We start from the raw sequence: 11,650 nt of genomic DNA, 5'->3' as shown, positions 1-11,650 counted from the left end.
TCTGCTCCTGTGTTCTCCAGGATGAACCCACCACTGGCATGGACCCCAAGGCCCGCAGGTTCCTCTGGAATCTAATCCTGGACATAATCAAGACGGGCCGCTCTGTTGTGCTCACATCACACAGGTAGGGGGCGCTGCCTGCAGCAGTGTGTTTAACCTTCTGGCTCTGATTGGCTCTAACGTCTTCTTTGATGTATTCACCAGCATGGAGGAGTGTGAGGCACTGTGCACTCGACTGGGAATTATGGTAAACGGCCGGTTTAAATGTCTGGGCAGCATCCAGCATCTGAAGAACAGGTGAAGAACATAACCTTGACTATGTTTTTACTGAGATCCACTCTGGTCCACCCTAGTTGTGGATGTCAGCATTTATTTGGCTGTTTTTCTGGAAAACATCTGGAATGGCTACTTTAAACCAGCTGGAGGAGACGATGGAGGATGGAAGCCATCTTGTTCTACCTTTAGGTTGAGGGACAGTAAGAAAGCTGCCAGCTGCCTTAGTACAGACGGTGCCTATAAAAACTATTTACTCCCTTGGATGTTTTATCTTTGTATTGCTTTTTAAAATCAATCATTTGACAAAAGATGTTAAAGCAAAATTGCATAAACTATGTGCATAAATATTCACCCCCTTTAAAGTGACTGACCTAATTCAACAGAGGTCTTGTTGGCCAGCTGATCCCCACTCAGCAGGAGGAATGGAGGAAAACTGCACACAGACTCCCTGCTGGGACAGCAATGATTGTTTCTACATGTATTTATATGGGGGAGTTGTCAAAAAAGTCACATTTTGCTGATTGTGATTGAATGGCAAAAGCAACAAAAGGGTGAAATATACAAGGGGTTAATACAGGCTAAAAGGCATCTTAGTTGGATGAAGCCACAAACTTTGTTAGGCTAGTTGTTTATTTTTGTTACAGAACAAATAAACTTAGTTTGTCTGGACTCAAGCTGACCTGCTGGGTCGCTGCAGTTTGCCTCAAAAACAAAGAAAGAATCTGAGAAACAGAGAAGCCAAGTAAATGTTTTAAACATTTTGATTATTTGTTAATCTGACTGAGGTTTATTCATGTCTAAAAAATTTTGTTGGATATTAGCAATTATTTTATGATATCAAACAAAGATCTTTCCTATTTTTAATATCACTATTTTAAATTCTGACAGGTTCAGGGCAGAAGCTTTGGAGAAACAAGAACTACTGGAAATCGCAAATAGCAGACGTAAAGAAACGGAGAACTGATTATTTAAAACGTACAGTATAAAAAACAAAGGCCGCATAAATAAAGTGAATTAAACTGAACTAACAAAATCAACATACTGACAAGAGATCATGTTGTTTAACAAGGACTGGTAATCTGAGCATCATGAGAGAGTTGAGAAAATGAAGATTGAATTTCTAGATGACGGCTTGTTGCTAGGAAGTTCAAATGATGAATCAGTGGTTTGGTGGAAGCCAGCTACCACTGGAAGGATGTGTTGTTCTGTGGTCATATTCCAGATTTGGGGATGGCTACATGATAACTGTGAGGACTAAAAGCAGCGGTAATGTGAAGGAGGTGGTGCGGTTCTTCAACAGGAACTTCCCTGAAGCCATTCTGAAGGTAAAAGCCAGCAGCCAGAACATCTGACTCCTAAACCTGTACAGGTGCTTCCTTTAATCTGCTGCCATCTTCCCAGGAGCGTCACCACACCAAGGTCCAGTACCAGCTCAAGTCTGAGCGCATCTCCCTGGCCCAGGTGTTCAGTAAGATGGAGCAAGTGGTGGAGGTCCTGGGCATTGAGGACTACTCCGTCAGTCAAACCACCCTGGACAACGTGCGTCCTCTCAGACTGCGTCCCACAGTTTAATGGGGACAGCTGAATTAACCGATACCTTCTTCTTGTCCAGGTGTTTGTTAACTTTGCCAAGAAGCAGAGTGACAACCTGGAGCAGCAGGAGGTTCTGCCCCCTGGTGGCGGGCAGTCCCCATTGCAGCGCATCTTCAGTTTCCTGAAAGTCCGGCCTGCCAACACAGAGTTGAATTCTCTGATCAGTGAGGCTCCAGAGGAGCTCGAAAGTGATGATGATGAAGGACTCATCAGTTTTGAAGAAGAAAGGGTGAGTGTTATTCCAGATGGACCAAAATCCAACAACAGATTATCTGCATCCCTTCTTTGTTCAGTTGGGTTGAGTTTGTAGAGCAGCAGGTAACATCAGAGTTTGTCTCAAGGCCTTTCACAGGAAAACGGATGAAGATTATGAGCTGAGGACACCAACCACCCTTCACTCAATAAATTAGAATATTAATCAATAGTCCAATTATTTTAGAAACTTTATTAGTAAGTGAAACATATTAATAATTACTCACAGATGGATGTTTTCCAGTTTATTTCAGTTAATTATATTGATTTTCCACTTCCAGCTAATGAAATAATGACATTTAAAATTATAATATTACATCAGACAAATAAAAAACTGCTATTTTTAAAAATGTGAATGTGGGCTTAATAATATGTTTTATACCTGCTGACAGATTACTTTCAAAAGTTACTGACAAACGAGCCTCATCAGGACGTATTTTCTGATTTATTGAATATGACTGTACATCCTGTCCATGCGCATTACAAACTGGATTGAAACAAATTTTCTAATGCTTATTGTAGAAACAAATGTCAAAGCAGCTTAGAGGGTGACGACGCCCTTTGAACTCGATGTTCCGTCACGTTGGTCATGTAGCTCTCAGTAGATCCACAGAACGAGGAAGTTGATTCCCAGGTTCAGGTGGTGTCAGACGCTCAGAGGAGGAGAAGGTGAAGCCACCATGTTTGCTTAATTTCTGCTCTTCTGGCAAAGTTTCAACTAGATTGAACTGTTTAACCTGCAGTCTTAGCGTGACAGCAGATGACAGTCGGACAACTGGGTGACCTGTCACAAAAAAAAAACCTGTTAAACTGGCGACCTGCAGGAGCCACAGGTAGGTAAAAACCTCAGGCAGGATTCGCTCTGAGACCGGTCGGAGGTTCAAATCCGCTCATTCAGTTTTAGCTACAGAAAAAGCGCCAAGCCACCAAATAAACAACAGTAAACTGACCGATAAGTTTTCGGCCTTGGCGTGCCCTTTGACCCCCACAGACTCACACTGAAGTGCTCCATGTACAAGATGTTTAGACACAAAAGATCTTTTTTTTTCTCCACAATTGTGTTAATAGTAAAGAAGGTTAGATAATAAAAAAATCCAATTATATGTTTTTACTTAAAGGAATGTATGCACAGTGTGAACAGCTGCAGGAGCTTCTGTACTGTGATTAATCCATTATTGAAATAATCATCTAATTTACATATTGACTGTTAACTCGAGTAAACAAACTAAAAAAGATGCATTTGCTGAAAGAGCAACACACCATAAGAGCAGGAATGAAGCCAGAACTGTACAAAAGATATAAACATTTAGTATTTAGGATGATAAAACGCAGCACTGTAAATCTCTCAACCAAGAACTTTTCAAATGGCAGTTTTAACTTCACCTGGTTAAAATTCTGCAAATCAAATCTCCTGTTTAGCACTTTTTGTTGTCCAGTTATGAATCTGTTAATCAGCAGCTCAGGCCCACACTGCATGTTATGTACAGCAGAAACGACTCGACATTTTTTAGCTGCAGATAGATATTGTGCTACAGATGATCAATCATTCACTGAAGGAATGCTGTTGTTGAATTTTAGGGAATAAAATGTTTATTTTGTTATTTTGAAGAATTGAATTATTTGTTTACTTGTATCTTTTAATGTATTCCTAATACTGTATAAACCAGGCTTAAGTAGTGAAATGAAAAATCTGCTTAATGTGCCAATTCATTTTATCTGAATAATCATCAGGATAATCGATTATCGATTGTTGATCTCACTAAAACAGTGACCATGCTGCTGAGAGCAGACTGCTGTTCTGTGAAAAACCAACCTTCCCTTTGTGTGTGTGTGTGTGTGTGTGTGTGTGTGGCAGGTGCAGCTCTCCTTCAACACAGACACCCTCTGTTAAAAAAGAAGACCTTAGGAGAGACTGAACTGATCCCACTCTTTTGGACCTCTGAGGCTTAGAGAGTGACCTCTGACCCCGGGGGTCGTTTAGACCTCTGCAGGCTGTGGGTGGGGACAGCAGTGGCTGCAGGAGCAGGATGGAGAGTCACTCCACCCACAGCTTCTCCTGAATGTATGAGTGGCTGCCATGCAGCTACACCTGGATAGATGATTGTTTGGTTCTGCAGCTTACTTTGACTAGATGGGCCAGTGGAACCAGAGTGGAACCAGAGTGGAACCCTTGCACCAAACTCAGCTTGTCTTCAGAGCATGCAGTCATGATGAAAATGTAATAGTCTATTTTTCTGTGGCAGGAAGAATGATTTATTTTGGATATTGTAAGAACAGCGGATCTTACATGGAGACGCTTTTTGATGTCAGTGACCTAGAGGCCGTGCACACAGCTTGATTATTGTCCTGATGGTGGCGCACTGTTCTCATCTTGCTCTGTGTCAAACAAATGTTTTCCTTTGTGCTTTAGACACATCATTATATTGTGGACTATAAGTTTTCTGCTGTAGTGCTGACAGTGTGTATAGTGATTTAATAATTACTGCATCTGAACCTGGAGGGACGACGACCGCTCCACCATCACTGTGACACTAAAACCAACTCAGTCCACAATATTTACTACTAGAACTAAGTTCATCTTAATGTTTATTAGTTTCAAGCTTTCTGTGGTGTATTTTATATAAATGTGCAAAAGACAGAAAAGATGCATATTTCCAGAAGGCAAAAGTTTGGTTATTTGCTGGCATGTGAATTTAAACGTTTTTCATTAGTTTTGTTAAACCAAGTAGTGATTCCTCTTGTTCAAAATTGTTGTTTCATTCCTCCCTTCACAAACCTTTCCAGTCCTGGATTTTGGTTTTAATATTTAAATACTGGTATTTTTCTGATGTGATTGTTAAACTGGAAACCTTTTGATTTTTTTTTTTTGTCTGAAGGTGTATAAGCAGAGGGGCATTGTCAGCTTGTATTCATTTTATTGTGAAATCTGAAAAGGCCACATGTGGGTCTGACAGATGCACATCTGTCTGATCACCTGACTGAAGTCACAGCTCTGAACTTTTTCCTGTTAAATTAATGAAAAGAATCATATATCAGTTTAATTCTTCATTCTTTTGAATGCAAACATATAACTATAGTAATCAGTTTTACCATTAAATTAAATTACGGAAGTGGTGTGTAAGTTGATCCTCACTGCTGCCATGGGAACCATCAGCAAGGAAGAATCAGATGTCCATTAATTCACCAGGCAGAAAAAAACATTCACTTGAGATCGATCTGGAAAGAGTTCTGATCATTTCCAAACAATCTGAAGTTCATTAATGTGAAAAAGAAAGTTGAGATAGGAAACCTGCCAACCCCAAGAGGAAAGGCCCACCTCAGACTCTTCAGGCTTCAGTTAGCATGCTAAAGGTTAAAGTTCATAAAAACACCTTTAGAAATATTGACCCAAAACTACAGTTGAATAAATCCAAAACCTTCTGAAGAGCAGAAGAGACTAGAGATATTTGACCTTAACTTTTATCAACCACTGCTGACACAAGTCAGTGATTGTAAATACAGCAGAACATCTACAGAAGAAAAAGAAAACTCAAAAGTGTTCCATCTGGCCTATTCAAAGTCTAGAATGGGCCAAGCATTGAATGAAATGCTGTGGTGAGACCTTCAGTCGAGCATTTAGAAATGCTGAAGATGTTAAAGTGGAGACTTTCAATTAGTCACACACTGGGTGTGTTCAGTTAAACCTTTATGATCTTATCACAAACTGGTTTAGTTTCAGTTCATAGAACAAAACATCAACACTTACATTGAAAGTACCAGTGATCTGTTTTTGACCAGATCATTTTCTACATGTACTTCTCGACTAGGACATCAGAAATGAGTTTATAGTTTACCGGCACTACAAATCAGCATCAACCTGCTTCAGACTAACAGGGCAGTAATTCATGTCACCAGCAGCAGATTTATGCAAACTTACAAAAAGATTGGTTGAAATCTGGAACTTCAAAACTTGCATTTGGAGGTGATGAGAATCAGCAGATTGTCATTTGGGTGATGTTTTATGTTAGCATTTTATTGTAATAAAGAAGCAGCCGTTTCCCTGAGATAAAGGTTCAGTCACCCAACGACCCTTAATGTTAAGCTTTACCTTGGGCTTAGCAGTGCTGGATAATATTCAGAGTCTGCTACAGAAAGCTTTTGCGCTCAGAAATGTTGATTCTTTTTCATTCGGGGCTCTTGATTTTGTCTTGTTTTTACATCAGCAAATTTAAACATAACTTTCCATGTTCAGCCTGCTCGGATGTTCCTAATAAAGTTTTCTGTGAGTGTAAATTCACACAGACAGCAACATGGTCGATTTTCTTTATTGGCTACATTAGAAACTCACCAATAAAAATGTCAGGCCAGAATCAAGTCACTGCAGTCCCACACATTTCATATTGAACTTCCAGAGTCAAATGTTTAGAGTTCTTTAACATCCCATTTAACATAAAATGCAAATAACTTCACTATGAATTTATGGGAAATATGTTGCGGGAAGGAGGAACAAAAAGGACATGAGAAAAGAAATTAAAAGAATGCAGAAAGACACGGAGAAGGGAGAACAAAAGGAGGAATGGAAAGAGGAGTCAAAGGACAGTGAGAAGAGGAAGGACACAAGATGCAAGGAAGAAAGAAACAGGAAGCCGGGGAAAAGGGAAGATCATACAGAAGAACGAATGGAATTGAGAATACATCTCTACAATATAGTGGGAATAAAATCTGGAAGTACACATTTTTCTATTTTCACATTTTATTTTTCTGCATTGATCCAGTCCTGGAAAAAGACTAAATTAAATTCCAGATTTTTCCAGTTATTATAATGACAAATAACTTGTCTCTTGTCACAAGTTTAGAGTCATCAGTGATCCAGCACAGAAACTTTAACATGAATCCTAACAAATGGCACAAAATGATCCTTCAGGTCTAGAATGTTTCTTCAATTTTTAGCTCGACTGCAAATACACCATGAATTCTGCTAGTCATTTTTATTTCATTTTACATTACAATTCCAGCATTCACCACAACTCTGAACTTAGAATTTAACTAAAACATGAAGAACACCATGTTCTAATTAAAGCAGGGCTAAAGTGAAGGACAGTTTCTACCCAGCAGCACATTGAACAGACCATGTGCACTGAACCCACACTTCCCATGTTATCATGCGAGTGATGGCTCATGTGCAACTGTCTGTTGCATGAATTAACCTTTTGTAAGAGAAGGCACCTAATGTCATAATCCATGTATTTATTTCACGTATCTTATGACAAAGTTTATTATAATCCAAATTAAAAACATTTAATAAAAGTACAATATCAGTGCTACCTTACGTAGTTGGAAAGATGAGTCCCTCAAAGGTTAGAACAAAATTTCTATAAAAATAAATCAGACTTCATCTTCATCATCAAAGGCTACACCAGTCGCTTGCACCTTTCTGTAAAAAAACAGAAGCTGCTGATCCAGACAGACAGACGCTAACAGACTGGGATGTCAGACTGAACGTTACTTCTTAGTGCCGGGGTTGATCAGTGAAGCCCCAGGAAGCCGCCTCTTGGTCGCAGCGCCGTTCTGCTGCTGCTGCTGTCGGGGTTTCAGATCTGAAAAAGAGCTTTCAGACTGAAATTCACAATAAATCACATGATAAATGTTCATGATTTATTGTTTTCTCATCCTTCACTACATTATCAGATCATCAAGAATTACTCTTCCAACTCTACACTGGAGATAAAACCTGCTCATTGGTGAATAGGTTACAAAAAAATAAAAATTCACATACATTTAGTACAGGCCCATTAAAAAAATTGCAAATGGAGTTACTAAAATAAACTTATCAATTTTCTAAGTGAAAAACATTATACAGAGTATTTCCACAGAAATTAGTAGAGATGCACCAGTATGAAAATGGGGGCCAATATCAATATCTGATGTAAATAATTTATACATTTAAAAAAAACAACCTTCAGTTAAACTCCCTGTAATCCTGCACTACTTCACTTTTACTGCTGACAAAGTTCTTTTCAGAAGATACTTTTAATCTGACAGCCCTCAGTGGAATCCAAACATTAATTTGTTCCTGAAGATCCTGGGTTGGAATTCAGCCCTGTGGTCTTCCTGCATCTTTTCATTGTTTTATAATTATAGAGTCTGTGGTGTTTATAGATTGTTTTCTTTTAAATCCAAAAATTTGTTTCTCATTTCTGACCTCCTAAATTGTGGCCCTGGGACGGGACAGAGGCTTACCTGCTGGGCATCGCTGCAGGCTCTTCAAAGGACTCACAGCTGAGCTCCCACCTGGAGGAAGACAAAACCATAAAAACCTGCATCCAAACTGGAGAACTGATACTCTCAGAAACATCTCCAGAAAAGGAGCTGGGACACGATCAAATCCCTCAGCACAATCAGCAAAAATAAAGTGATAAACTGAACTGAAACTCCAAACACTGACAGAAGGACTCAGATTGCTACTTTTTCCCGTTTTACCTGTATTACTGAATACCATGTTTGTGTTGCTTAGAGCTGCAGCTGCACCAGAGTTCAGAGCCACATTGTGTCTGTGCCAGAGCCGTTTCTCATTATTGTGGTCAGATTTTAGGTCCAGCTGTCTTTTCTGGGATATGTGTTCTTCCCTTCATGCCTCTAAAGACATGATATTTCAAGAAACATTAGAAAAACTCAGCTCTGGTGGCAAGTCTCTGATTTAAATATCACATTAAGCCAACTTAAGATCTGTGTGCTGTTGCCAGTCTTGGCCAGGATTCTCTTGCAGAAGACATTTTCAATCTCAGTGGAATTTTCCTGGTGAAAAACAGGTTAGATAAAAATAAGAAAATAAAACTAAGTAACTGTTTATGTCCCAGTGGGCCAAAAAGTGATAAGTGGTAACAGTAAAATCATATAACTCTGTAAATGCAGATTTATGCTTGGAAAAACATGATCCCATGTGGATCCAGGTTAGGTTCTAAGACTTTCCCAGGAATCCCCCTCTTATATCACAACTAGCACAGAGTTTCAATTTTGTGATTCCAATTGAGTTAGGAAGCCATGCAGCAGCAGAGCACTGAAGCAGACTCAGAGCTGGTTAAGAGGCCACAGGACGGAAGAAGAGGACAAACAGACTGTCAAGCTGAGTCAGTGCGTCAGCCATGGTGAAGAGCAGCTCCTTGAGCGCCTCTGTGGCCTGAGGAGCCTCCATCCTGGTGAGGGTCACACTGAACGCGGCTGGCCCGGAGCCGGAGCCCACATGAAGAACTGCCCTGGTGTGCTGGACCACAACTCTCACATCCCCATGAGGCTCGACATCCTGCAGGGACAGGTCAGTACTCTCAACAAGGCAGCTCAAAGTGCTTTACATGATCCAAACAGAACACGATAAACAAGAGATGCATTGAAAAGTTTTGATCCACAGTAGAATTCATTCATGCACCATTTACTTCAGCTCTAAACAGGTGGCTTTTCAGCCTTGTTAAAGGAACTCAGTTTTTCAGCTGCTTTGCTGTTTCTTTGGATGTTTGTTACAGATTTGTGGTTCATAATCTAACAATTTTTATGAGACTAGGACGAGGCGCATTAGTGGGCGTCTCTTATTTTGATTTCTGAAAGGTGGCAACCCTAGAGGAGATCTACCTGCGGCTTCAGGACGTCCTCAGAGCAGTCTGCGCTCCAAACAGCTGCTGCGTCCGTCACACTGTAGGACATGGAGACACTGACCATCATCACCAGTCCAAGTTTCTGCTGCAGCCTGCATACTTTTCACTTTATCCACAGCTGATCAGATGATCTTACTCACTAAACACAGAGTCCTCCTCCTCCTCCCTTCCTGCGGGTGAAGCACACATATCTATCCTGGCTCTTCATATCCACCACGGTGCAGAACCAGTTCCTATGCCTCTCCATGATCCTCCTGAGCTCAGCGGAACCTGAAAAAGAGGAAACGTATCACTGTGAAACTCAAACTTCAGCACATCCGCATCCTATTCACAGATGTGAAAGTTTCACATCTGTGAATGGGTTGAAACCCTCAAATAACCTCTGACCTATCGAGCTTTAAGACTTAACCTCCCAACCGCAGCTATATTCAAACTATACTAATAAATTGCCCCGTTTTGGATGGCGCATGCGTGAACAGGTGCCCTTAAAGCTTAAACTGTTTTTATATTGCGCATGCGCTGATAGGAAGTCCTTCATCCTTGTGTTTTATTGGAGGATTATTATATAATCCTTGAGTGTTTACCGCCACCTACCGCACCGGAATGTGTATGACATTGAGGGACAAAAAAAAAAAAAAAAAAAAAACACATCTGAATTCTAGAATACAACCAACCCGTGTTCTCTGACGTTTTACGTGTCTTTTATCTTTCTTTTTTTTATATATATATTGAAGCAATTGTAATGAGTACGGAAGAGGATTATTAAGATTATTTTTACCTGGAATATCGGAGATTGAAGAACCAGAACAGTTGTGAATGGTTCTAATTTCGCATGTATTTCAATCAATCAAATTTTATTTGTATAGCACCTTTCAGTAACAAAGTAACTCAAAGTGATTTACATCATAAAAACACAAAATACAAAGTCATAGAACACACAGTCAACAATTGAAACATATTTGCCATCGTTACACATCAGATTATTGATTTTTTTCATGATTATGTTTCAAAAGCAACTCTAACTAGGTGGGTTTTTCGTCTAGATTTAAAGGAACTCAGTGTTTCAGCTATTTTGCAGTTTTCTGAACGTTTGTTCCAGATTTGTGGTGCATAGTTAGTTTTCTCTTGCTCTCGGTGAAAGCGGACGCTTTTTTCCTCTGCTCCTTCCCTACCCTTTCCTTCCCTGCTTGCTCTGTTTTTGTCCTGTCTTTTTCTATATTTTTGGAGCCTTTTTCTGCACATCTTCCAGATCTACAAGTTATGGATCTGGTCAACCGATCTCTCAATGCAATTGATCCAATTTTTGACAAGAAGTCTGGGCACAAGAGAGCCCTCTTGTCCTGCGGGGACAAACCCAGCAGAATTCACCCTGGATTTATTCATGATAACAGGATTTCTGCTGTTTGGAGCTTGTGGATTCCAGGCTTATCAACAAATTTGTGACGAACTTGGCCGAACTAGCAAACACTCAGACTGTTAGTGTGGACAGAGACGCAAGTTGGATGTGAGTCTTGCTGAGACTCGCAGCCCAGCTGAGGACTCTAAAAACTCACTAACGGGATGGAATCGATCTTGGAGAAGTTGCTAGTTTCGGTTCAGTGGAACGACCAAACTAATTTGGATAATTGGGAACTGAGATGTATCGGAGAAACTTTAGGGAAGATTGAAGTTTATAATCTACCCGACCAAAGACATTCTGTCTCTGAATTGGCTTTCCCCATGTTGCCTTGGAAGGGCTGCATATTTCCAATCTCCTTGAAGATATGTAAACACAATGCTCTTCCCTCCTCACCTCCTCCTGTATCTATGGAGCTGTGGAGCTGAGCGCTCCCAAGGACATTCCTCGATAAACAACACCTCTATTGGACTTGCCAGCAGCCTCAGCCACCTGGTTTCATGACCCT

General features: G+C 40.3%; 2 protein-coding genes across 5 annotated transcripts in view; one reads left to right on the top strand and one right to left on the bottom strand.

Annotated features, from left to right (window-relative positions):
- Positions 1–6,397, top strand: part of LOC106938364 (ATP-binding cassette sub-family A member 2) — a 21,996-nt gene extending 15,599 nt beyond the window's left edge. Inside the window, exons 10-15 of the mRNA XM_015020397.1 lie at positions 21–124; positions 205–297; positions 1,499–1,601; positions 1,678–1,815; positions 1,889–2,098; positions 3,977–6,397. Of these exons, the coding sequence (XP_014875883.1) occupies positions 21–124; positions 205–297; positions 1,499–1,601; positions 1,678–1,815; positions 1,889–2,098; positions 3,977–4,012 (684 nt within the window). The 3' untranslated portion in view covers positions 4,013–6,397. The remainder of the gene's footprint in view (positions 1–20; positions 125–204; positions 298–1,498; positions 1,602–1,677; positions 1,816–1,888; positions 2,099–3,976) is intronic.
- A 438-nt stretch (positions 6,398–6,835) lies between these two features.
- Positions 6,836–10,250, bottom strand: paxx (PAXX non-homologous end joining factor). Of its 4 annotated transcripts, none has more exons than XM_015020399.1 (7): positions 10,121–10,250; positions 9,887–10,061; positions 9,724–9,784; positions 9,213–9,400; positions 8,341–8,391; positions 7,607–7,708; positions 6,836–7,534 (listed from the first exon to the last, which is right to left on the bottom strand). In XM_015020399.1, the coding sequence occupies exons 2-7, from the start codon at positions 9,991–9,993 to the stop codon at positions 7,486–7,488; spliced, it is 558 nt and encodes a 185-aa protein (XP_014875885.1). In that variant the 5' UTR covers positions 9,994–10,061; positions 10,121–10,250; the 3' UTR covers positions 6,836–7,485. The 4 variants fall into 4 exon arrangements, with proteins under 4 accessions (XP_014875885.1, XP_014875884.1, XP_014875887.1 ...); XM_015020398.1 differs by having other exon boundaries at positions 9,887–10,016; positions 10,134–10,248; XM_015020401.1 differs by having other exon boundaries at positions 7,607–7,697; positions 9,887–10,249.
- Between the last annotated feature and the right edge of the window lie 1,400 nt (positions 10,251–11,650).

Source organism: Poecilia latipinna, unplaced genomic scaffold (assembly GCF_001443285.1).
Source record: "Poecilia latipinna isolate Pla-1442-1.1 unplaced genomic scaffold, P_latipinna-1.0 Scaffold2578, whole genome shotgun sequence".
Lineage (NCBI taxonomy): Eukaryota > Metazoa > Chordata > Actinopteri > Cyprinodontiformes > Poeciliidae > Poecilia > Poecilia latipinna.
Note: the sequence above shows the minus strand (reverse complement) of the source record. Positions and strands in the feature narration are given on the sequence as shown.